The sequence below is a fragment of the Babylonia areolata genome, chromosome 22 (genome assembly GCF_041734735.1).
Source record: "Babylonia areolata isolate BAREFJ2019XMU chromosome 22, ASM4173473v1, whole genome shotgun sequence".
NCBI lineage: Eukaryota > Metazoa > Mollusca > Gastropoda > Neogastropoda > Buccinidae > Babylonia > Babylonia areolata.
In genome coordinates, this window is record NC_134897.1 from 10,388,620 (window position 1) to 10,415,846 (window position 27,227).

The following is a 27,227-nucleotide window of genomic DNA, read 5'->3' on the forward strand; positions in this document are numbered from 1 at the left end:
GACTGTAATTACTTTATTACGCTTAGCAGTACAAAGTGTGTTCCATACATCTCCAAGACTGAGTATAGCTGCCTGAATGGCAAGGTAAGATTATCACATTTAAAAACATGTATGTAAAAGACAATGCATAGTCAAAAGTATAAATGAACTTGAGAGTTACAGCCCATAAATGCTGAAGAAGAAATACTTCATGTATGGCTACTGGATTAAAATCTTAGTTTAGACAGTCATGTTTTAGTTTCCCCAATCTTTAACATGATTATAATACGTGTTTATATATATAAAGCACCTTTCCTCACATGCTTAAAGGTCATCAGTGACCTTACAGGTCATTCCTGGCTTTTAAACATCAAAGTTGATTTTTCTGTTATTTGTTTCAAACATTCTGTTGAATAGAACGGATGTGCTTTTTAAAAATACTTTTTACTTCCATTCTTGGAGAGTATACATATCTTTTAACTATTGCTGACCATTCTGCAGTTTATCAGCCAAATTCAAATCAGTTTAACTTATTCCTGTCACTATTTTTGCTAGATATATAAATGGCACCTTGTCTTTTCTTGGCTGGGAAATTCTTCCAGTTAACAATAAATGGAATGTGGGTGTATTCTAAGGCCACGAGTCTTGGATAAAACTGTGAGCATATGTGTGCAGACAGACAGACATACACACACACAGACGGACAGCCACACACGCACAGAGTGACACAACATTTTAGTTTATGTCCTTTTGTAAACATATCCAACCAGCAATAATTTTTGATTCTGCCGATGTTTTTTTCAGATTCTTTCTGCTGTTGTGGACTGCAACTCTGATATTCACTTTTGTCTAGATCTACCAGTGCACATTTGATCATTCATGTGCGCTCATGTATTATAAGTTCATCCATAAATATTGGATATATTTAGTTGAACTACATGTATACCTTTAGTTGGTTACCTGTATAATTCATAAGAAAAATGAACACAACCACCATGACCTGTGAATGTGTGTTGTGTGTTGCAGCTATGGTGTTCTGCAGGGGGTGGCATGGCTTCTTCCCGAACATCAACCCTTAAGGATGAGTCCCGACGTCGTTCCCAGGCTTCATCCCTCTCTGAACCTATCTCACTGTCCAGGCAGCTGGTTAGTAGTGTGTACTTGTTTGTTTGTTGTTCTTTTTAAGGAGGGGTGCTGGTTGGGAAAGTGTGGGTGGAGGCTGTTGGGGTGTGGAAGGGGGGTTGTATGAAAAAGTCATATCAGTTTATCACTATATATTGGTCATGCTGGTTATCTGACTTCAAAGATGTGTCAAGGTTTTTAAAACAAAGACTGGAATACTCCGAATAGTGCAATGCTTAAAGCCTGACCAGTAGTAAGAGCATAATATATATATTATTCACAACTGTTGTCAAACTACAGTTTTACCTAAAAGTGGAAAATTCAGTAATTATATATACTACATTTGCATAGTGCAGATGATCATAGTATCTCACTGAGTGCACAGGTTTATATATATATATATATATATATATATATATATATATATATATATTTTTTTTTTTTTTTTTTTTTTTTTTTAATCTTTTAATGATACTTAGATTGTGATGCTTGTGTAACAACATTCAAAACTATGTGGAAAAGGGAGAAATAGCCCAAAAGTAAAACTCTGTCTTGGAGGAGTAATGGATTGCAGAACTTAGCATTTTGAACTTAAAGATTTGATGTCACAATTTGTGATTTTGTTGCATTGATAGGATCGACAATAAATGACAGCGACAATGTTGGTGGAACAATAGCCTGCTTATCAAAGTAATAAAACAACCCCAACAAACCTTTGTAATCTGTAGCAAAATCTCCACAACTGGTTAAAACAACAGGAGCTCAGAATCTGTGTGAATAGACAATATCAGCATATGCAGAGGGAGATACCCTTTGTTAAATAAGAAAGTTCTGGGGGAAAACATGTTCTTTTAACATTCACTGGTGCAACAAAGAGAAGACCAAGCACAATGTCAAAAGCTAGGTAGGTGCTCTAACTACTGTGCCATAGCTGTTACTGCAGTTTTCCATAGAGAAGAAAATGAGGGTAATTCAATGGAGTCTGGATTCTGGGGTGAATGAATAGATTACACTCGTTAGCCAGCTTTTGTTTTTTGCTTGTTTGGTTGTTTTTTGTTTTTGTTTTGTTTTGTTGTTTTTAGAAAATCAGATGTGGAAGAAAAGGGCAATGGAATTCGTCAATGTGAAAATCAATTTTGGCTCATTCTTCTGTTTGATATTTCTTGTACATCTTTTTTTCATTCCCTTACATTTGTGTCATTTGTACTTCATTATGGCAATGTTAGAATTGTACTGTGAGATTTATTTGAAAGAAATACATTCTGCTTACAAGGGGCTGGACAGGGAGAGTTAAAAAAAAATTAAAAAAAAACAAACAGAAAAAAAAGATTATCGTGATATGTGCACAAGCATTTTGATGTAATCAGCAGCCTGCGGATCCAGAGTGTAGATCTATGCAGGACCGTTGTGCACTTTCAGCAGCATCGTTTGAGTGCTGCTTCATTCTGACATTTAATTGATTGGTTCTGTAGTTGCTGTTGTATAGATTTTTTTTTCCCAGCAGTTGCACTCTTTAGTGTCTGGTATATCGATTCCCCCTCTTCCCCTTATCTCCTATAGAAGTTGAAAAGGAAGGAGGTAGTTTTGGCTTGCATTAGTTGCAAGCATTTTACTGTATATGTTTCTAGCATAGTGATAGAGGGTAGGCCGTTTTCATTTCATGGTTTCTGGACAGACAAACTGCCTTTGAAGGCAAGTTGTAAGCATATTACTTATTTGCAAATATTATATATATATATATATATATATATATATATATATATATATATATATGTACACACACACACACACACACACACACACACACACACACACACACACATACACACAAAGTCTGAATTAATCTGAAAACTAGCATGGCTGATGTGAGCTGCATTGTTGAAAGTTGTATGCAAGGGGTAAGGTAGTTGTAATGTGTATACATGTGTGTCTATTGGTTGGTCTTTAATTTAGCATCTGTTTACCAAACTGTATGTGTGTGTGTGTGTTCCATGCTTCTGACTCGTCTTGGATCTGGTGTTTTAAATGGTACAGTCTGGATCCAGTTCATGGCTGCTGGAATTACTATCAGACTTCTGCCTGGATGAACCTGAGTCAGAGTCCGGGTGTTGCCCACTGATTGAAGGATTAGGAATTGGGTTTGAATAGCCCCATAAGCACAGGAGGAGAAGAATCTTGGAACAGTTTACTACACTTGGTTGGGCTGAGCAGTTTGTGAAACTGTTTTCATTTGCATTGAAAATGCAGAATGCTTCTTACGTTCTTTGAAGAATGCTTCTGGCCTTAACTTGGATTCTTGTGACTTGTTTCCAGAGTCAGAAATCATGGATCGAGAAGACATTCTTGAAGAGGGAATGCAACAAATTTATCGCCAGTTCACGGGACGCCAACAAGTGAGTGGTCCATGTAGGAAAGCTACCTCCAGAACTGGGGAAAGCTGTGTGCAGATTGGGATGTCTTTTTGTTTTTACTGGTACCCTTCCCTGTGTGTCTAGACTTGAAATTTCCTCTTTTCTGTCATTGTGTTGGTTTATGTTTGTTTGTGTTGATATTTCTTCTGTTTTTGTTTTCAGCCTTACTGCTTCATTCATGTTCCACTGTGCTTTCTCATTATCAGATGTACACATTTTTAGACACATCTCTTCCAGCTTATGCTTAGTGCTTGATCAATGTTTTCTGTCTCTGTATGTCTGTCTGTCTGTATTTCTCTGTCTCTGGGTCTCATTCTCGTGTCCGTCTCTTTTGCAGTCTGTATCTCTGCCACACACACACACATATATACATACATACATACATAACATACATATATATATATATATCATTATATGTGTGTGTATATATGTAGAGAGAGAGACATACATACATGCTTTCATAATATGTGTACATACATACATTTATGCATACACACAAACATGCACGCACGCACACACACACACACACACACACACACACATATATACACACACATTAATACCCCCACAGGATTATGCTTTTATACACCCTGCCCTTGTTAACACAGCTTTTCGTACAAACAGGATGGATAGTGTTTCAAGACCACATTCCTGTACTAACCGGATGACATATGTATTATTCTATTCCAAGAAATCGTCCCACAAGGAAAGGCTGTCATGTAAGAAAAGGCCATGCATGTAAATGCATTCACGTATCTTTGCAAAAATAGTGCCAAATGTTAATATTTGTCTTTCCTAAGGGTTTACGTTTGTCATGTACAGATCACAAAAAAGAACCCACCAACAAATAAACAAAGAAACAGAAGCATATGATATGTACAGAAACAACATTGATACCAAAGATATAGGAATGACATGAAAGAATGTGACATGTATAGAAATGATAAAGAAATTACAATGATAGAAGAGAGCTAAAAGTGTTTGCAAAATATTAGATATGTTTAGATATGTAGAAAAATGTAAAGTGTTGTTCACATTTCCATCAAAAAGAAGTTCAGATTGAAGAGATATACATGCGTACTAATGTAGTCAGCTGTACAGCAGGAAGTGAACAGTGGTGGTGGGGAGTGGAGGAGGGCGGTGGGGGCATGGTGTTATCCACTTACACATGAACACATATGTGCATGCCTGAATACATGTACACAGACATTTGAACCTGTATGCAAGCAGTTTGAGAGAGAGACTTGGCAGTATGTGCAGATACACATACAGAAGTGTACACTCATACACACTTTCAGATATGCTGAGAATGAGATGTATGACACACTTACAAACATGCTGAGATTCATGGACACACATGCACATATATATATTTACTAACACACATTAGAAGTGTATAAAATTGAATTATACTGGGTTAACCCCCCTCCACACACACATGCACACACACGCATGCATGCGTGCGCATGTGCGCGCACACACACACACAACTGTTAAATGTAATTGCATGTTAGTTATGCATTTTTTGGTAGTTTTCTACCTTTTCTGTTTTCCTCTTCCCTCTCCCTACCCCCTTCCACCTCCCTTTTTTTCTTTTTCTTTTTAAATCATCTAACACCACTGATTGTGAAAAGACGCTAGACTAAAGAATGAACACACACACACACACACACACACACACACACACACACACACACATCCTCCATTCTCATTCCATCTTCCCAGACACAGATCAGAAAGATAAAAAAAAAAAAAGGAATAACTCTTTCAAAATCCTTCATTCCACCCTGAACATGCCTCCCCACCCTGACCCCACCCCACACCTCCCCCCACTTCCCTGTGTATGACTTGATGTAATAAGGGGAGGATACACGAGATTTTTTCTGGATTCATCAAAAAAGAAAGTTAAGGAGATCAGAAGATCGGGAAAGTATGAAAAACAAAAACTGCAGAACAAAATGATATCCTTCATAGCAAATGCAAAAACTGTAACATCTCACACAGTGCCTGCATGCAGATAAAAGCATGTGTCTGAAATTCGCCCCACCCCTTCTCCCCCACTCCACTCTCTGAGTCTCTCTCTCTCTCCATTTTGTTCCTCACTGGTGAGAGATTTTTGCTTTCTCTCTCTGTGTCTCTCTTTCTCTGTTTGTCTGCCTGTCTGTCTCTCCATTACTTTGTTCCTTTGCTAGAACTTTGTTTTCACCACTGGTGAGAGATTATTCACACTCTCTCACCCTCTCTCTCTCGCTAAAACTCTGTTTTCACCATTGGTGAGAGATTATTTGCAAATGGCTCTGTTTTTGATCTGATCATTAACTAAGGCAGTGAAGCTTGTGTCAAGAATGGGATCTAAACAGTCCTGATTAACATTCAGCCCTTAAGGGATCTTTACGTTTTGCTGACACATCAGTTTCAGATTTACGGAGGCGTTTAGTTACTGGTAAGTTATGCCATTTCTGCTTAATAAAGGTATATAAAAAAAAGAACAGATGCCTGACATCATAAACCCAGTGTGTGGGTCAGGGCCTTGAAAGACTACCTTAGGTTTGTATAACACGGCCTAAAACGAAATAAGATAAACAGACAAAATAAACAGTAAATATATATGAAATCATCATAATAATGAAAGATACATTCAGGGCAGATGGTTGAAATAAACAAAGAATAAAAAGGATCTGCATTCTGGGAAGTCTACCACATCCACCTACACCACACATGCATACACACAAGACCCCTCAGTTTGTGATGAGGATGAGACTCTGACCAGGGGCCGTGTTGCTGTGGTTGTTGAGGTGCTGTTGCTGTGGTTGTTGAGGTGCATTTGCTATGGTTGTTGAGGTGCTTTTGCTGTGGTTGTTGAGGAGGCTGTTGCTGTGGTTGTTGAGGTGCTGCTGTGGCCGAGGGGAGAACTGGCACGTGGGTCTGAACAAGATCAAGGACCAGCATCACCTGGATGGCGGCACCATCGAGCGCTGGCACCCCCTGAGGCATACCATCACCCAGGCCACAGATGCTTTCGGCACCATCGAGTTCCAGGGGGCGCCCCATCCCAGCAAGGCGCAGGTGAGTGGGTCTGGGGGGGGGTGTTGTAGGTTTTGTGGTGATAAGATGATGTATGTCTTCTTCCTTTTACATGAGTTACCCCAGCAAGGCGCAGGCCAGCTGGTGTGGGGTGGTTTGGCATAATTTTTTTTAATTTTATGGTAAGGTGATGTGTTATATGTGTTGTATCATGGTGTGTTATATATGTTGTATTATGATTAGTGTGTCTTCCTATATCATTGTTTTACAAATGATTAAGATCAGTTTGTTGGTGATTGAGACAGTGTGGGCGGTTTGGGTTGGGATGATGTCGTTTACTTTTTGGTATTAGTAGTGGTGTATGGAGTGTCTTCTTCTTCCTATTGGATGACTAACATCAGTCTGCTAGTGATTCTTGTGGTTGGTACATGCTGGGTACGTCTGTGTTTCCATAATCCTGCCAACTTTGACATGGATTCCAAGATCTTTAACAGGCATATGTGATCTTCAGCATGCATGTACACATGAAAGGGTTCAGGTACTAGCATTCATGCACATCTGTTCACTGGGAGATCATCCTTATCCTGTAAGGTGCCAATACTGGGATTGAACAGAGAACCTTTTTTTTTTGAAAATCCAACGCTCTAACCACAAGGCGCTTGCCACCCTTAGCTCACCAACCACTTCATATCAGCATCTTTCTCATTGACTTTCCAACTGTCTCTGTTTTGTTTCTTTTCTTTTTTTGTTTTTTTTTTGTTTGGCTGATCTGTGGGGGAGGATGTACATGGCATGTGTTTACAGGTGCCTGTGGCCATTGTGAGCGTGTGTGCATGAGTGTGTGTGTTACTGCTAAAGGTTAGGTAGCCTAAAGCATCCGGTTTTGATGCAGCCTGTCAAAGCAAGGTGACAGGAGTCACACACACTGCACAACACCTGCTGTGCTGGGCCCTCTCTCTTTAATCATGTCATTGACACATTACTGTGGACAGAACCAGGTGTCAGCATGGAATTTAGAATATCCCACCAGTTGCAGTGAACTATTAAGTTTAACACACACACACACACACACACACACACACACCAAAATAAAGGTGTGGAAGAAGACTGTTAATTCCACGATTTTATTGACAGAAATGTTATTCTTGACAGCAGTTTGTTTAGTTTTTATCAGTGTCTGTCAGTTGATCAATCAAATCAGTTTAATGTCCTCATAATGACCTGTGGTACCTGTTTTAATTTTTTTTTAGGGTTTTCCCAGTTAAAGCAGTGAGAAATAAAGTACCAGTTATTACTGTTTTCTCTTTTCTTCTCTTTTCTTTCTGACTGACTGTGTACATGCATGTTTTATTTCAGTGTTATTTGATGTCTGTGTGTTCCTCATATGTGTGTGTCATGTGTGTTTAGTTATGTGCGTTTGCGTGTGTGCATGTGTGACTGATTTCCGTGTTATTGTGTGTGCGTGAACATACGCTCGCATGAATGAATAAATTTATGTCTTGCATGTACACATGCACATACAAATAAACACATGTTTTCCCTCATGCTTTCAGTACATCCGCCTGAGCAGCCTTGACTCACGCCCGGAGTCGATCGTGCAGCTGATGACGAAGAGCTGGGGGCTGGACCTGCCCAAACTGCTCATCACTGTGCATGGGGGTCTGCTTAACTTTGAGCTGCAGCCTAAGCTGAAGAGGGTCTTCCGGAAAGGTCTGCTGAAGGCCGCCAGAACCACCGGGGCCTGGATCATTACCAACGGTACCAACACTGGTAAGTGGTGGTTTTATTTATTATTTTATTTATTCTATACTGTATGGGTGGTTGCAGGATCAAGACAAGATAGAAATCTCTAATAATGAGGAATAAACATATGCCTATGTAGGTTTTTCTTTTTTTTCTTTTTTTGCAAGCTTCCCTCACCCACGTGGGCAAAGAAGAAAAAGAGAGAGAAAAAAAGAGATGGAGTTAAATATATATAAAAAATTGTAGGTAATGAAGATCACACTCATCCTTCAAAAAGAATGGAAGGCAGGGAAATGGTGTGCATGTGTGTGTGTGTGTGATGGTGGATAAGGGTGTTTGTGTGTGTTGCATGTGTTGGTATTTGTGTGCCAAGTGTATTTATTTTATTACCTCATATGAGAATTACATTTACTAACGAGTACATGCACATTTTATAATTATGTCTTGGCATGTCCATGCAGTAAGTATTTGTGTTTGTAGTTTCTTTCTGTATTCAGTAAGATCATGTCATTTTCTGTATGAATATATTTCTTCTCTTTTTTTTCTAAGTTATTTATTTGGTGTGATACTTTTCTTCTTTTTGTATGTATTCTTTAATTGACCATGATAGTATGTTTGTATATGAAGGGTCACTGGTGTGACCAAGATTAACCGGTGTTACCGGTGTGAACATAATTACCTGATATTACAGGTGTGACCATAATTGCCTGTTTATGGTGTGACCACAATTACATGATGTTAAAGGTATGACCATAATTACATATTACAGGGGTGACCATGATTACCTTGTTATAGGTGTAATTATAATTTCCTGGTGTTACAGGTTTGACCATAATTACCTGATTTTATAGATGTGACCATGATAAACTGACTTCACAGGTATGACCATGATTATTTATCTCGTGTTCCAGGTGTGACAAAGCATGTGGGGGACGCCATCTCTGACCGAACAACCAAGGCCCAGAACAAAGTGGTAGCCATTGGGGTGGCCCCCTGGGGCATTGTGGAGAGGAAGGAAGACCTCATCGGACATGACGTCAGTACTCTTTGTTTTGTCTTGTATTTTGTTGTTCATATTATTTGTTTGTGTATGTTTGTGTTGTTGTTTTTTTGTGGGGGGTTTTTTTTTGTTATATTTTCTGGTGATCGGGATTGTATAATCAGGCATCAAGTGTTGTTCAGTAGTAATTCTATTTCTGGTAGAAAATTATAAAATGATGGAGGGCAGTTTCTTACATAAAACTTAGGTAGGTGTAGATGCTGCTGTTTTTGCTGTAAAGAAATTACAAGAAACATGATTTGATTTGGTTTTGACTTTGACTTTGCTTTTTGTGTGTGTGTATGTGTGGTGTGTGTGTGATTCCAGAGACTAGTAGTTCTTATTTTTCTTGGATTCTATATCTGTACTAGTGAAAGCTTGATTCCTTAAATTTATGTTCAATTTTGCATCTCTGTCTATTTTTATTTGCATCTCTCATGTTTTTCTTTATCTTCTCCCACATCTCTCTATCTTATCTTCATTTTTTCAGGAAAGAACCAAGTATTCCTAAATAAAATTTTCATTTAAAAAAAGTCACATATTTCTTCTTCTATTTTTGTGGGCTGACTCCCACAATCTTTTGTATGTAAGAGTGGGTTTTTATGTGCATGACTATTTTACCCCTGCCATGTAGGCAGCCATACTCTCTTTTCGGGGGTATATTTATTCAGTTTGGTGGCTTTTTGTTTTTTCAAATAAATATTCATAGATTTCTGTCTTTATGGTTTTTGAACACAGGTGGTTGTCCCATACCACTGTGTCAGCAGCGCAAAAATTAACTCGTCCGTCCTGAACAGTAACCACTCTTACTTCCTGCTGGCTGACAATGGCACCATGGGGAAGTACGGCGGTGAAATCATCTTCCGCCGCAAGCTGGAAAAGTTCATCGCTCACCAGAAGATCTGCATAAGTATGTGTGACGTTCTGTTTGCTTGGTGGTGTGTGGGGCTGGTGGGGTGATTAATAATAGCTGTAATTTTTAGCTCAAAGTTTTGAATTTAATGTTTTTTTTACCTTTACTGGGGGTTTTTTTTCTAGGTTCTCCAGGAGCAGTATTTAGTTTTTTCAGTCCTGGTATGTGTGGTCAGCTGGACCACAGGCAGCAAACAATAAAGACAATGCATTATATTTGTTTAAAGATCTCTTTCATTTATCAATTTTCTTATTCATATTTATTTGTTTTTTTCTTCAGCCAACGAATTCAAGGGGCGTGGTGTGCCAGTCATCAGCGTTGTCCTGGAGGGCGGAGCCAACACGGTGAGGGCGGTGCTGGAATACGTGACAGACAACCCTCCGGTGCCAGTGGTGGTGTGTGACGGCAGTGGTCGCGCCGCTGATCTCCTGGCCTTCGCCCACAAGTACACGCTGGAGGATGGGTGGGTTGTGGCTTGTCGACATGGGGGGGAGGTGTTTCTGTATTCTATAGATTTCCTTTTTGGCATTTTTGAGGATTTTTTACCTGCCTTATCTCAGTTATCTGCAATACTTATTAACTTACTTACTGCCCGTTACACCGCTCTGGTGTGTAGGGCAGCAGCAGATCATGTGGAATGAGATTTGGAAATCTTGTTCCCATTAAACATCATCTTTGCGTTCACTATCACAGTTAGTCCACATCTGGTGACAAATATAGCTGTATTCTCTAGATCCTGTTGGCTGCCATAGAGCTTGGAACGATCACACAGGACACTTCATGTGATAGAGTTGATTTAAATTAATGTATTGATTTTTGCCCTCAAGGTCGAGCTGTTAACAGGGTTAGTCTTGTATACATGTATGAGAAAACCCATGTGTGTGTGTGTGGACAGCACTATGCCGGAGAGTCTGCGTGACCAGCTGATCATGACCATCCAGAAGATCTTCCAGTACACTGTGGAGCAGGCAGAGAAACTCTTCATTGAACTCATGCTGTGTGTCAAGAAAAGAGAGCTGGTGAGCATGTGTGGGGGTTATCTGCACACAATACTAGAGTAAATCTGGGCTTTCTTGTTTTTGGATTAGTTTGCAAAGGTGTTAGTTGTTCCAATTGGATCAGAGCTACTTTTGGGTTTTCTGATGATTTTTATTTGAACAATTATTTTCTAATGGGCTGTGGGTGAAATTGTAGCTGCTGAATACGCATTTTCTTAGCTTGGGTTTTTTTTTATTGTGTGTGTGGAAATGAAGAATGTTTGCTGTATCTTTCTGTGTCGCCATCTGTCTTTTTCTAGATCTTATTCACCACCACCCCCTCCCCCCCACACACACATACACAAATGCATACTCTCACAAACACACATATGCACACTCAGACACACACAATTGTATACTCTCTATGACACATTCTTTATCTCACACACATGCACATACACACACATATGCAAAGATAAAAGCTGTAAGTGCTGTGTGTTGTTCAGATCACCGTGTTCAGGATGGGGGAAGGATCACAAGACATTGACCTGGCCATCCTTACTGCCCTGCTGAAAGGTAACAATTCTGGTGCCACACACCTGGTACACTTCACCCTGATACACACTGCTTTAAGAACATTTTCGCTTTGACAGAAAAATAGTTTAACATTTCTATAGATGTTACTTACATAAGCAGTGATAAACTATTGTGTTGGGTTTGTTTTTTTCAGCTTGAAATGTCCCATTTGTGCATGGCTGGGCTATAAGCAACATATTTGATATTTGAACTGTTGTTTTGTAAACAAAGTTTGCTTATAAAAGGAAGGATTGGTTAAATGTAGGCAATTTTAACAATTCTTTTATTATGTGATCTGTTACTATATTATGATTTTGTCTCTGTAATTGAAATGCACTTTGTAGTCAGTAGTTGCTAATATAACTTCTTCAACATAATGATGATATTTATGATTATCTTTTCTATCAACATCTCTTCCTTTTGGAAATATTGATAGATTGGATGTGGGTTACTGAACACAGAGGCATCAGACAGATCCTTGATTTAGCATGTGAAGCAGTGTTGAAGTGGACTGTGGTGGCTGTGTGAGACAGAGCATCATCATTGTAAACTGTCGCATAAAGTTGTGATGGTGAAGTATGCTGTCGGACAGGAACCAACGCTAGCTCCATGGATCAGCTGAACCTGGTGCTGGCCTGGGACAGGGTGGACATCGCTCGCAGCCACATCTTTGTCTACGGTCAGGAGTGGCCGGTCAGTGATGGTGGTGGTTGTTATCTTCATGTTGTAGGGATGGTAGAGGCCAGTTTTGTTGTCTTTTGTGGTACACATTTTTCAGTTGAGCTGGCTTGTATTGTTATGAAAACAAGGAACCAAATGGTCTTAGACATTGTGTGGTTTTGTATTTAAGTAGACCACTTACTTGAGAAAGATTTCATTTTATTCTTTCACCTCCATGTTTCTGTGAAAAATGATCCTAAATGCTAAATATTAGACTTGATGCTCGTAATCACAGTTTAAATCCCTTCATTCATGTCTTTCTCTCTTCTTTCTGAGAAAATGTGTTTTAAAAAAATATATTTAAAAAAAAAGACCATAGGAAATGAAAATTGAACAGAATGGGAAAAACAACAAAATCATATTCTCCTTGAGTAAGTGGATTTCTTGGGCAGATGAGAATTTTTAGTGTTTTGAAAAGATTTTTTGTTTAAAAATTATATGTATGTATGTATGTTTGTTTGCTTTAAGTCCAAGAATATTTTGTTATTTGTTTTTTCTTGAATATTCTGTGTCCCCCCTGAAAACAGTGGGGTTGAAACGGTTATATACATAAAAGCCCATTTGTGCATATGAGTGAACATGGGTGTCGCAGCCCATGAATTAAAAGAAAAAAAATCTGTATACAGACTAATGTGAGAGGTTTGCACTGTTTGACAGGAAGGGGGTCTGGAGCAGGCGATGATGGATGCTCTGATTAACGACCGTGTGGACTTTGTCAAACTGTTGCTGGAGAATGGAGTCAGTATGCAGACCTTCCTCACCATTGACCGCTTGGAGGATCTGTACAACACTGTAAGTCCCACACACCTCACACCTTTTGTTTCTTCACTGCCACTTGTGCTGATGATGTATAGCGCCTATCCTTGGTCTGGGACCAGGCTCTAAGCGCTTTACAAACACGGGGTCATTTGCACGACAGGCTTCCTACCTGGGAAGAGTCGACTGATGGCTGCCATTGGGCACTCATCATTCGTTTCCTGTTGCATTCAATCAGATTTCAGGCATGCACAAACTCACACTCAGACAGACATGTAACATTTTGCGTGTATGACTGTTTTGTTTATTTACCCAGCCATGTAGGCAGCCTTACTCTGTTTTCGGGGGTGTCCATACTGGGTATGTTCTTGTTTCCATGACCCACCAAACACTGACATGGATTACAGGATCTTTAACATGTGTATTTTATTTTCTGCATACGTATATACATGAAGGGGGTTCAGGTACAAGCAAGTCTGCACGTATGTTGACTTGTGCTGACACAGTTTTGGGGTTTTTTGGTGGGGTTTTTTTCAGGGCTCTTTTTTTTATGTATAGTGAGAGAGGGCACATATTGTACTTGTTAACTGTGCATAATATATTATATGCGGCTTGCATTACTGGAAAATATATTTGGCTTGTAGTACTTGGTTAGATGGTCATTTTCAGGTTCTTTTTTTAATCCGTGTTTACAGTTTTTCAGCCCAGGGCTGATATGGCTCGGTGTGGTCAGTTGGCAGGGCTGTATAAGTAAAGAAGATATTTTTGGATATCATTAAACCAGTATGTCTGTCAAATACTCTTATGTTCAATATAGGTAATTGTGTGTGTGCGTGTGTGTGCGTATGCATGTGTGTGAATGTGTGTGCATGTGTGTATGTGCGTGTGTATGTGTGACATTTTTATCTTTCTTATTTATTATCCGCCAAGTCAAAATTTAGGGCATATTTGTTTATTCATAATGCACAGACTGCATGTTCTTAATCATGCGAATTCAGGAGAGAGAAAAAAAAGTATTGCATAAAAAAGTCAGTTTAGACTGAAAAACAGGACATAATTTTTTCCCCAAGTGAACAATGGTAGACAGTTTTACAAAAAGGCATAAGAAAAAAAAAAAAAGATGGAAAAAGAACCCGTGTAAATAGATAAAACCAGTAATCAAACTACCAAATAGCATGACAGACCAGCCAACTGCCTAGATAACTGACCACCTGGTGTCTACCCGACAGCATACCCATCCAGCAGACACACAGCCTGTTAACTTGTGAATGAGTGTAAAGTCAAGTTTTGTCAGTGTGGGCATTGTTGTGTATTGTTTTGTTTTTTTTCAGAAACAAGGTCCGTCCAACACTCTCCGCTACATCATCAGGGACGTGCGCAAGGTAACCTTGGATTTGTTTGGGGGGCAGTGAGGATTTTAGTGTGTGTGTGTGTGTATACCGTAAAGTTCGGTCTATTGAGCGCACTGGTATATAAGCCGCACCCACTAAATTTAAAAAAAAAAAAAGAACTTTGTACACACATAAGCCGCACTGGCTTTTAGCCACACTTACTACCGGTACCGGAACACATACCAATACTACAGAAAGGCTGTCAATACTGTAGGTTATAAAATAAACACAAGCAGAAACAACACAAAGAAAAGCAAGGGAAAATACTGCTAGTGCCACAAAAAAAAAAAAAAAAAAAAAAAAGATTCATAATTTAGAATAGTCACATTTATTCAATGTCGTCCTGCTCTCTGAATCCACTGAAATCTTCGTCTTCAGTGTTAGACTTGAAGAGAACCAGTACAGCTTCCTCCGCCATCTTGTCACTGACTTCAGCCTTGTTTTCACTTGATGAACATGAATGCAAGGTGGAGGTTGCTGCTAGTTCATCACTTGCGTTGTCGTCTGCTGCAGCATATAGTCCAGCCTTACGAAATCCATTGATAATGGTGGACTGCTTTACTTTTCCCCATGCTGTCAGGATCCAATGACAGACTTCAGTAAAGCATGCTAGGTTGATCGCCTTCAATTTGAAGGCTGCATCCTAGGCATTATGTCGCGTTTTCGGCATGATGATGGTGTGCGCTTGAGCAGAGTAGAACTGAATGCTGATCTGAAGGCTTTAATGTGTGCGGATTTTCTTTTTAAAACATGAACAGTTAGCACACTAACCTGAAGCTCATCCAAAAATCTATGAACAGAAATCATGATTTTGGTGAGTTGAAGGGCAGCAAAGAACAGACGAGAACGTGACACTCCCGGGATCATTAAAATCCTCAAATGAGCTGCATCATTGTATGAGCCACAGAGGTTGAAGCTGGGAGAAAAAGTTGTGGCTTATAGACTGAACTTTACGGTATATACATATACATATGCTTTTTTCTTTTTCTTTTTTTTTCTTTTTTTTAAATGTATTTTAATTACACATACTTAACCGTGACCCACTTGTGCAGACTCTGGCAGGGGTCTGATTCCTTTTATGTGCAAACTACTAACCGCCTTTGTGGAGAAAACGAAAGTGGCTACGGCCGATAACCTCCTGATTTTATGGCCACAAAGTGGCTTGTATTGTATCAGTATTGTATCACTTCTTGTTACAACTTATGTTTCTGTGTAAAATCGGGGTGCTCTCTCCAGGGACAGCGTGTCTTGACAGTGTAGTGCCACCCTCAATTTTTTTGTCTGCAAGTGTGTTTGTTAAACAGTCAGAGTGGATTTTCCAAGGGAATTTTGCCATGAACAAGCCTTTTGTTATTGTGGGTTCTTCTAAGTTCATGCTGTACATGGGGACTCGTCTTATCGTCTCATCATGTGTGTTTTCAGAACGCGTCTTCCAACTACCGCTACACGTTGCCGGACATTGGCCTCATCATGCAGCACCTGATGGGGGGCGCCTTCCGCTCCTCATACTGCCGTCGCCACTTCCGACAGAAGTACGCTGCCTTCAAGCAGAAGACGGGTGGTGTGGATAAAGACAAAGACCGAGCAGACAGAGAGAAAGTGAGTGGTGGGGTATTTTGTTTTGTTTTATTGAGTCATGTGTGTGAACAGTGTAAGTCTGTGTAATAACCCTATGTTTCATTCTTTTTTTCTTTTAGATATTTTATTTGTGTTTTGTTAATGTTTTTTTTCCCTTCCTTATTCACTTATGACAAAATACACTACACATGGATGTTCTGTAGAAAGACAAAGCGAAGAATAGTGGGATCTGCAGTTATGTTTTATTCCTTTTTGACTCATTTGTGTAAACAAAGTGAGTCTATATTTTAACCCGGTGTTCGGTTGTCTGTGTTTTAATTGAACTTATTTTTGTTGTTTTTTGTTTTGTGTCAGTTTTCATTTTCTTTTTCATTGATAATTTTTCCCTTTGAAATTAATCCCTGTAATTTAAGGAACTATGTGGTTTTCAGTATAACAGATTTTGTTTAAAGTAAAGCTTATTCAGTTAAGGACATTGTTTTCATTTTAGACTTAAAATCATGTTTTATTTCTACATCAGTCTTGGCAATTTCAAAATGGAAATAGTAATCTTGTCAGATTGTGTGTGATCTGGTGTTCAACTTCAGTTCCACTTAACACAGTAATGTACTTCTGATGTTTGTATTTCATGCAGTGGTGTACTGTTACTCAAGTGGTGTTTGGCTCAGCTCTATTTCTCAGTATTGGATCTTTGATGGTTGGTCATAAATTCAACTCATGTTCGCAAAAGCAATTTAAAAAAAAATTAGATCTAAAGTATTTGCATTGTTTTATTTATTTATTTTTTGTTTGTTTGTTTGTTTTATTTTTAACCACAAAAGATTTCTGTGTGTGAAATTAGGGCTGCTCTGTCCTGGGAGAACATGTTGCTATTGTGCAGCACCACTGTTTTTTTCGGTCTGCAAGTGTGTGCGCTTTGATACCAAAATGGAATTGTCTGCATCATGCTGTAAGGGACAACGACTTTCATTGTGGGTTCTTTTATGCGTGCAAAGTGCATCCCTTTCTGTTGTAGGTTGTAGGTTCTTTTGTGTGCAAAGTGCGTGGTGCACATGGGACCTTTGTTATTTACTGTATTGTATTGCTCTTTTTTTGTCACAACAGATTTCTCTGTGTGAAATTCGGGCTGCTCTCCCCAGGGAGAGCGCATTGCTACACTTGCTACCCATTCTTTTGTTGTTTTTTTCTGCCTGCAGTTTTATTTGTTTTCTGATCGAAGTGGATTTTTCTACAGAATTTTGCCAGGAACAATCCTTTTGTTGCCATGGGTTCTTTTACGTGTACTAAGTGCATGCTGCATACAAGACTTTGGTTTATTGTCTCATCCAAATGGCTAGCATCCAGACTACCACTCACGGTCTAGTGGAGGGGGAGAAAATACTGGTGACCATTGAATTCAAACCAGTGCGCTCAGATTCTCTCGCTTCCTAGGAGGACGTGTTACCTCTGGGCCAGCACTCCACTGATCAGAATGCCAGTATTCACGAGTCACGTTTCTGTCTGCCCACAGACCAGCACCAGCTCCAGTGTGGTGGGGAACATTGTGGCCACCATCCCCAACCTGATCAACATGCACAACGCAGAGTACCGCTTTGAGTACCCCTTCCACGACCTGATGATCTGGGCCGTCCTCATGAAGAGACAGCGCATGGCCGTCTTCATGTGGCAGCACGGGGAGGAGGCCATGGCCAAGGTGAGGTGGTGGTGATGGTGTTGTGTGGTGATGGTGGTGATAGTGGTTGGTTTGTACTAAAAAATATGAGGAAGATTTTGGTAAGCGATTGTAACTCAGCTGATTTTAACTTGTTTGATAATAATGAGAAAAAAAAAGGTATGTAAATATATATAATAAAGCCTCACAACTTCAGGTCAGTGCTGCTTATGCTACCGATTCAGCTACCACACAGGTAAATATTTTTACATTGGAAAAACCCCAGACACTTTGTTCTGTGTATGTGAATATAATTGCTAACTAGCATGTGTGTGTGTGTGTGTGTGAATGTGTGTTTGTGAGAAAGAGAGAGAGTGAAATGTAATATAGACAAGGGGTTATGGGTGAATGTAAAAGACATGATAAGTTTCCAATCAGTGCACTGTGTGCGCCATGTCCCATGAGCTGAGCAATGGCTGTGTGTGTTTCAGGCACTGGTGGCCTGCACTCTGTACCGTGCCCTTGCACATGAAGCTGACCAGGATGACCTGGAGATTGAGTTGTCCCAGGAGTTCAGGTCCTACTCCACGTGAGTTTATCTTCCTTTGTGTCTTGGACGCGGTGAGACAGTGTGCGAAGCTTACACATTACCATATATGCATACAGAGCATGGAGAAGACGGTTACACATTTTCATGTATGAATGCATACATAAACAGCATGGACGAGATAGTATGCAAGGTTTCGCATTTCCTTACATGCAAAGTACACAAGCTTAAGCATTTCCTTACATGCATACATACATACACAGCATGGTAAAGACAGTGTACAGGCTTACACTTTTCCATACATGCATACACACATACAGGGTGTGGACGAGATGGTGCGCAAGCTTACACATTTTCACACATGCATACATACATACATACAGAGCATGGATGAGATGGTGCACAAGCTTACACAGTGTCATTTTCACACATGCATACATACATACACAGCATGGAAAAGACAGTGTGCAGGCTTACACATTTCCTCACATGCATACACATCTACAGAGCGTGGACGAGATGGTGTGCATGCTGACACATTTTCACACATGCATACAGATCATGGACAAGAGTGCGCATGCTTACAAATTTTCATATATGCATGGATGCACACATACACATACAAACATACACTTTTTACCAAGTCAGGCAATGAAAAGGCTAGTTTTTTTACCTCACAACTGTGACTGAATCAGTATAGTTTCAGTTTTTAATTGCGTCCATTTAAAAAATAAAGTTGTTTAATTCAACCCGCAATTTTTTAGCAATCAAAATTGACAGCTATTTATTGAACAGTTTTTCTGTTTTGATGTCAGAGTGATCTGCAAACACTGACAAACATTGTCCAGGTGTGGTTATGAATGGAACATGTGACGAACCTTCCAGGTGTGGTTGACATGCAGTGACTTCTAGTTGTGGGGTGAATAGCCTGTGTCAGGTAACTAAACTTCCAGGTGCTGTTGATGTGCAGAGATTTCCAGGTGTGGTATTGAAAGGACTGTATCAGGTAACTAATCATCAGGTAACTGATCATCCAGGTATTGCTGACAAGCAAAAGCTGACTGCAGTAAAACAAACAGTGACCAGGTGTGGTGATGAAAAGACCCTGTTATGTAACTAACTATGCTGGTGTTGTTGCTGTGCAAAAAATGACAACAGTAAAAGAAAAACAATGTCCAAGTGTGGGGTGAAACAACTTTCGGGTAAACTAACCCTCCAGTTATTGTTGCCTTGCAGAGATTTCCAGGTGTGGTGGTGAAAGGACAGTGTCAGGTGACTAACCACCCAGATATAGCTGTGCAGAGATTTGCAGGTGTGGTAGTGAAAAGAAATTGTCAGGTAACTAACCAACCAGGTGTTGTTGCCTTGCAGTGACTTACAGGTTTGGTGGTGAAAGAAGGATGTCAGATAACTAACAAACCAGGTGTTCTGCTGTGGAGAGATTTCCAGGTGTGATGGTGAAAGGATGATGTCGGATAACTGATAGTCCAAGTGTCGATGCTGTGTTGAGATTTCCAGGTATGATGGTGAAAGAACGATGTCTGATATTGTGAAAGAATGATGTCTGATAGTGTGGTGAATGAATGATGTCAGATAATGTAATGAAAGAACGATGTCAGATAACTAACAATTCAGATGTTGCTGTGTAGAAATTTCCAGGTATGGTGGTGAAAGAACGATGTCAGATAATGTGGTGGTGAATGAGTAATGTCAGGTAACTTACAAAGCAGGTATTGCTGTGGAGAGTTTTCCACTTGTGGTGATGAAAAGAAATGGTAACTAACGATCCAGGTGTTTGCCGTTACAGAGACTTCCAGGTGCTGGCCCTGGAACTACTGGAGCACTGCTACAAGCTGGACGATGACTACACGCAGCAGCTGCTGACGTACGAGGTGAAGACCTTCAGCGAGCAGACCAACCTGGGGCTGGCCTTCAACGCCAACCACCGACAGTTCATTGCCCACACCGCCTGCCAGGTGTTGCTCAACGACCTGTGGATCGGGGGGCTCAGGATGAGGAAGAACACCAGCCTGAAGGTGAGGGTTTATTGTGGTGGACGTTGATTGGGGGGTGATGGAATGAAGATTTCACTTGTTTTGAGAGTTACAGTGAATGTGGATTGAGATTGATTGTTTATAAGTTTTCATATGTTGAATAAATAATGGTGACTGATGATTTTAGATTGATAAGCAACACCAGTGACTTTGATACGTTCAATAGATAATGATGACACTTAATTGTAGATTGATGAGTAACACCAGTGACTGTTAATTTCAGATTGGTAAGTAACACCAGCCTACAATCACACTAACTTTTTTGTCCATCCAACCAACTCTGGTCCCTTCCAGAAACTGATATTGTTAGGTCAGTTCTGGCACTCTGTCTTATTACTGTGATTCATTCTAAGGATGAACATCACAAGCAGAAACAGTTCAGCTGTCAGTGTAGCAGTAACCATTATTGCGCTTTGCTGTATTAGCTGTAAATATTCTTGTTTCCTTAACCCACTGAACGCTGACATGGATTACAGGATCTTTAACGTGCGTATTTGATTTTCTGTGTGTGTGTACACATTAAAGGGTTTGAGGCACTAGAAGGTCAGCACATACGTTCACCTGGAAGGTCGGAAAAATTCCACCCTTTACCCACCAGGCACTGTTACCGAGATTCGAACCTGGGACCCTCAGATTAAAAGTCCAACACTTTTACCACTCGGCTGTTGTACCCATCAAGACACAGTCCTTTGTTTTCACCCTGCGTCCTCTTGAGGTCTGCAGCATGAGGCATGTGAGTGACGTGTTTCGTGTTTGCAGGTGATGCTGGGCCTGTTCTTCCCCCCATACCTGCTGGCCCTGGAGTTCAAGTCGCGGGAGGAGCTGCAGCTGATGCCCCAGACCATGGAGGAGCATCTAGAGGAGCTGGAGGAGGGTGGGGAGACAGAGTCCCAGCGCCGTGTCTCCCTGTCCTCCTTTGATGACAGTCAGGTGAACGAGGAATTCAACGTAAGGCAGGCGGCAGGCAACCTTCACTGTAGTGTCTGGGTGTCTTGTTTTGCACTTCATCTCCCTTTATCTGTTCACAACAGGGTTTGCATGGTTTGTGGATATACATGTGTTTTGTGTTCTTAGAGGATAAGTGAAACATTTTGGGGGAAGAAAGGATGGGTAAATGTGATGGGAATACATGTGTTTTTAGTCTGTGAAGGATCAGTGAAAACAAATTTGATTTGGGGCTGGGGGGGAGAAGGTTATTTAAAATGGGAGATTCTGTGTGAAAGAAATTGATGTTGAAAAGATGTCCTTGCAAAAAGAGAAGTTTGCAGGACCTTGAAATTTTGTTGTTGGAAGAGGGTAGTGAGATTAACACACAATCAGGTCTTAAAAAAAGAAGAAGAAAAGAATTTCAGACCCAGAGATCTGTGCAAACCTTGGGAATACAAAGTTCATGTTCTTCCACAACTTTGTCATCCTGTTTTGAAAGACATTGCCACTGAACCCCACTCCTTGATGTTGTGTGTTGAAAGTTTTCATTGAAATTTAAGCAACATTTGATGAAGGGGTGTTTTCTGTTAGCAATTTCTTTGGTCCTTCCCCTACCCCCCATTGTCAGTGGTGATTATTGTCATAGATCCACATGCGCTCCCCGACTTAGTTGAAGTCCTTGTGTTTCTTGTAGGTGATAGTGCGTTCCAGTGTTATTGTGGTTGTCCTCCCACCCACCAACCCAGGTGTTTTTAAAAAAAATTTTATTAACTTGTTTGCATGAGTTTTAACTTCCTGTATTATTGGAAATTAGGTAACATTTTTCTGAATTATTCCATTCATGTGGAGAAGACAGAGAATGAGTGCCTGCCTGATACTATTTACATCCATTTGTCTTCCGTATTCCTTCTCCACTGGAAAGGAAGTGGACGATTTCTTTTTACAGTAATCATCTGTAATAAACTAAGGTTTGAATTTCAAGGTGTAAAAAAGGTCTGATGAAGTTCTGCACTATTATTTTTGTCCAGAAATGTTCAGAAAGAGATGGAGAGAATAGGAAGACATCTTGAATCTTAAAAATCAAATTCTTTGATTATAGGTGGATTTCTGATTCAGACAGTAAGTGGCTTGTTGACGCCACTGTACCAACAACTGGTATTGACTGGGCAGCAAATTAAGAACTACAACTTGAATGCAAAATATTACATGCCATTTTCTCAGACGTATTGAACAATAGATTTGACATGCTATTTACACAGTCATACCCCCATGTCCAAGGTTTCTGCATGTTGGGTGTGTTTGTGTTTCCACAACCCACCTAATGCTAACATGCATTGATTGCACCCTTTTGTGTGTTGGGATCATTGGCATGCACTGAATGAAAAAATTAGCTTAACTGCACAATGTTGATATAGGAGATTAAAAAAAACAAACACATACAACAACAAAAAACTATGCTTGCCATGATTTGAACCACAGACCTTGTGAGCAGCAAAGTGAAATCCCTGTACACTGACCACTCATGATGTGAAGTTTTTCTGTGCAGCTAAAAGCAGCAAGCCTCTTCAGGGTGTTATCGCCATCACATGGCTGTTGGGTCTTTTTCTGTGCTCAAAAGGATGCAGTACTGGATGTGCAGAATTTTTTTCATTTTTGCACTTTTCTCTCAGTGGGTGTCTGTAAGATTTTGAAAAAAAAAAAGAAAAAAAATGCTGTTGGGTCTTTCTCAGCTCACATGTGTGCCAAAGTGAGTCACGTGTAATAACTATATTTTGGTTATCTGTTAGTCTGTCCGGTGTTTGAACATCAGCATTTTCTCAGGACAGTGTATTAAAAGGAATAATAACAACATTGTAGTGGAGTAAAACAGGTGCAGATGACAGAAAACGTTCTGTGAAAAATAAATTGAAATAGAGAAATAAAGAGAGATCATGTTTGGGGGATACGAACCCTTGAATCACAGCAACTGTAGTTCCATGTGAATTATTTTTTTAATTTAAAAATCATTTTTATTATTTTTTATGTCTTGTGAATTCTAAGGGAGAGAAGTGTGACCATCAAGGACAGCAAACATGCCCTGGCTGTGTGGACTGTTACAAGGGTCCGACATCTCCACTGGAATAACCGTGTTCAACAGTACATGCCACAGTTTTATCATACATGTTTCAGCAAAAAGTTTACTTTCAAATAATTGACATTGTTTGACTGAATACAAAGAAATAATTTCAAATACTGTTTTACACAGTGACAGAAATCATGCTGAAAAAAAAAGATGAAAATGTTAGATGATTCTGTATGAAAATCAAAAGCAGTATAAAAACACTTTTACCAAAAACCTGAAACGCAATGAAAGAAAATGGGGAATCATTCCAGGTTTATTCCCATGGGATGGTATATTTTCTTTTTTTCACGAACTCGCCAGTCATGTATGTAGAGAAGTTGAATTGAATATGATAATAAAAAATAAAAGCAAGACAGTATTGTCGTATGCCATGCATTCATCAGACTCCTCTTTGGCTCCAAACAGCATCTATATATTTTCCTTGCTGTCAGTGGGAATTTTATGGACTACAGGCTGTACCTCTTTGGGAAAAGACCCTTGATGTTTAATTCTGATTTTTTGAAACCAGGAAGCACTATTGATAAATAGTGCTTCCTTTAAGTTTGAAAAAAGTATTTAAAAAAATAAATAAATAAAGTTTGAAACCAAAACTGAAAACCATCATTAAAACATTTGTTTTGCTTTAGTAATAATTCTCATTTTCTGTTTATACATTTTTCTGAATGTGTATGATATTTATTGATTTCTTGAACAGGTTGAAGGTTGTGCACGGGTGGGATGTGAAAGTCAGGTATACTTCTTTAAAAACATTTAAGTTCTTTTATCTTTTCTTGCATGTGAGCAATGAGGGCTTTGGTTCTTAAGTTCACCGGCTCTTTCAGTTCTTCTTGCTTCATTGTTGACTATTGAACACTTAAGAAATTAAAAGAAAAGAAAGATATTGATAAAATTTGAGGTATCCTTGGTGTCTGATGTCAGCTGTAGAACCAAGAATTCTCCATCTTCTGAAAGCAGTCACATCGATTCCTTTTTTTTTTTTTTTTTTCATTTGAGCTTGGAATTAAGGCTGAATCAGGGATGGCTTCATTCATTTTTTCATGCAAGGAATGAGGAGATGGTTTTGTGCAAATATTGTGTCAAACTGTAGCAAGCAGTGGCCACTATTTCTTTTTTGGCCAAATTTTTGTGCGTAGCACAGTACAGAATATAGGATGCTCTTCATCTTAACCTATCCTTCCCCCTTGCATTCCTCTGTCTTTTAGGGACAAAAAAAAAAAAAGGAAACAAGAGCACATAAAATGTCTTACTCCCCTCCTTTCTCTGTGGCCCTCCTTTTCTCTCCTTGTCATCCTCTTCTGGCAAAGGAGGTTATGTTTTTTCTTTATTAGGTTTGTAGTACTGTCAGATAAAATGCATTTGTATAAACAAAATGATTTTCTTTTTCTAATGGGGAAGGATTTATGTTTTAGAGATTTGGGGTTTTTGGTTTTTCTTGATCATGTCATGCATCTTCTTTTTTTTCATTTTTGTTTCATAATCATGGGGTCGGATTCAGTGGTGAAAAAGTCCTTCAACTAAGATAAACATTCCAGCCCCCACCCCACAATGACACATACACACGCATGCATGCACACATGAAAGCGCACGTGCGTGCACACACACACACAATATGACACGCATGCATGTGCGTGCACACACGCTCACACACATATATTGCACACACAACACACACACACACACACATACAAGCATACATACATTTACACAGGAAATGCATTTTGCACATCATTGCCAATACTGTCGTTCCTCTCATATCAGTCCCGTCATCTTCCCTGTCCTACCATCACTCTCTTCATCTGATGGGTAAAGGAATTTGTGAAGTTGCATGTCTGCCTGCCTTGCATATTTCCCATAATCTTGTTTTTTTTCCTTTTCTTTTTTTAAAGACAATGATTCTGGATATATCTGTGTGTGCAGAACATTTCATTTGGATATAAAATTGAGTGCTCTTAATGCCAGACACATATTGTAGCATATGTTGAAGCATTCACTCACACACGCATATGCATGCTCTCACTCACACACGTCCACTCTCTCATTTTCTCATACACAGATACACGCACACACACACACAGACACATGCACACGCGTGCTCACACACACACGCACAGACACACACACACTCACACACATGAGTATAAGTATACAGCTCTCTCTCTCTCTCTCTCTCTCTCTCTCTCTCTCTCTCACTCACTCATTTGCATATGCATACTGATACATGCCATGGAAGAAGACATCATAAGAGAAATGGTTCAAAAAGATGGAGAGTGAGACATGCAAACACTCATCTTATTGCAATATTAGCAAAATGATTTGATCATCAGATGATTTGCTTAATTCATTTTGCTAGCCGTAGTTGCCTGTCAGTTATTTATGTAAGGAAATGAGCTGAGCTGATATCAAAAAGATTGGTTCAGGATGGTGTTAGATGTATAGCAATGTAAAGATTGATTGAAATAACTAATTTAAAGTAGACAGATACAACATACATCTGAGATATTGATACAGCCAAGTTCAAAAGTGGAATGATATGCTAAGCATAATTCAGAGATTAAGTCTGAGGTCTGCGATTTGGTTTTTTAGGGGATGGAGACAGGGAAGTAAATGCACCAACAAAAAAATTTTTAACACAAAACCCACCAACCCTGAATGACTATATGTTTGCATTGTCTTTCCCTGTTTCAGGTAGATAGTGTAATATCATTTTGATGTCTTGGTCTATTGCATATGGGTATTCTGCAAGTTGCTGTTATTATGTAGATGTCTGCAAAACACAAGATGCACTGTTTGAAGCACAAATCCCATTCTCAGGTTCCATGGTAATTGTTGTTGCACAATCTAAAAAAAGAAAACTTGGTCTTTTGAATTGTTTTTGCAATATTTAGGAAACATTGATTTCTTTTCTGTTGTGTATCATTTTACGTTTAATGTAGATTGTGTATTGTTAGATGGTGGTGAAAATCAAAAGTGATGGTCAGTAACATTGTGAATTGTGAGAAGACATTGAAAATCAAAACTGATGGTCAGTGACACTCATACATTACAGAAATTGCGCAGACGAGTTCGGATGGTAAGTGGCTGTGACAGACCAGAGGAACAGGATGAAGCCTCAGGATCTGTAGAAATGTTGTCCATTAACAACTGAACATAACCTTGATGTCTTCTGTGTACAGTGTGGACAATGATATGATAATAAGAGAGCTGGTTGTGGAGCCAATGTATTCCAGATTTCCTGTGGCATGAAGAAAAATCTGTGTGCTTGTAGTGGATGTCATACAGAAGAAGCCTCTTGTCTACAGTGAGGGATTTGGGTGAAAAATTCCTTTCTGTAGGAGCATTTTGATTGAAAAGAAATGAAAGTGTGAAGATTGCCACATTTGTTTTATGCTTGTAATAACCAGATTTATTACATGTCTTATCAGGACAAATTACTGGAGATCTGAAAGTGTAGGTCCTGTCACTGTGTTAGCGTCCAGATGGAATTCAGTGAAGAAGATGAAGGTGATGGGGTTGATACTAATGACTGATTATTTATGAAATGTAAAATGATCGCTGTGAAAAGAATCAAAGTGATATTTTTATATTGTGTCTCATATCTGCTGTTGACAAAACCATGCATGTGCTTGCTAACCGATCCCTTCCCCTTGTATAGGCACACAGATCAAGACTTATGGCTAAACACATCTCCATAAACAAC

At 39.5% G+C, this 27,227-nt stretch overlaps 1 protein-coding gene across 1 annotated transcript in view; it reads left to right on the forward strand.

Moving 5' to 3' along the window:
* The window catches only part of LOC143297434 (transient receptor potential cation channel subfamily M member 1-like), an 89,942-nt gene that overhangs the window by 20,965 nt on the left and 41,750 nt on the right, over positions 1–27,227 (forward strand). The window contains exons 2-18 of the mRNA XM_076609790.1: positions 1,006–1,125; positions 3,415–3,494; positions 6,401–6,578; positions 8,090–8,306; positions 9,191–9,315; positions 10,057–10,228; positions 10,511–10,694; positions 11,127–11,250; positions 11,715–11,784; positions 12,377–12,477; positions 13,162–13,296; positions 14,592–14,642; positions 16,074–16,250; positions 17,740–17,922; positions 18,372–18,469; positions 20,235–20,463; positions 21,241–21,429. Coding sequence (XP_076465905.1) covers positions 1,006–1,125; positions 3,415–3,494; positions 6,401–6,578; positions 8,090–8,306; positions 9,191–9,315; positions 10,057–10,228; positions 10,511–10,694; positions 11,127–11,250; positions 11,715–11,784; positions 12,377–12,477; positions 13,162–13,296; positions 14,592–14,642; positions 16,074–16,250; positions 17,740–17,922; positions 18,372–18,469; positions 20,235–20,463; positions 21,241–21,429 — 2,433 coding nt within the window. The remainder of the gene's footprint in view (positions 1–1,005; positions 1,126–3,414; positions 3,495–6,400; positions 6,579–8,089; positions 8,307–9,190; positions 9,316–10,056; positions 10,229–10,510; positions 10,695–11,126; positions 11,251–11,714; positions 11,785–12,376; positions 12,478–13,161; positions 13,297–14,591; positions 14,643–16,073; positions 16,251–17,739; positions 17,923–18,371; positions 18,470–20,234; positions 20,464–21,240; positions 21,430–27,227) is intronic.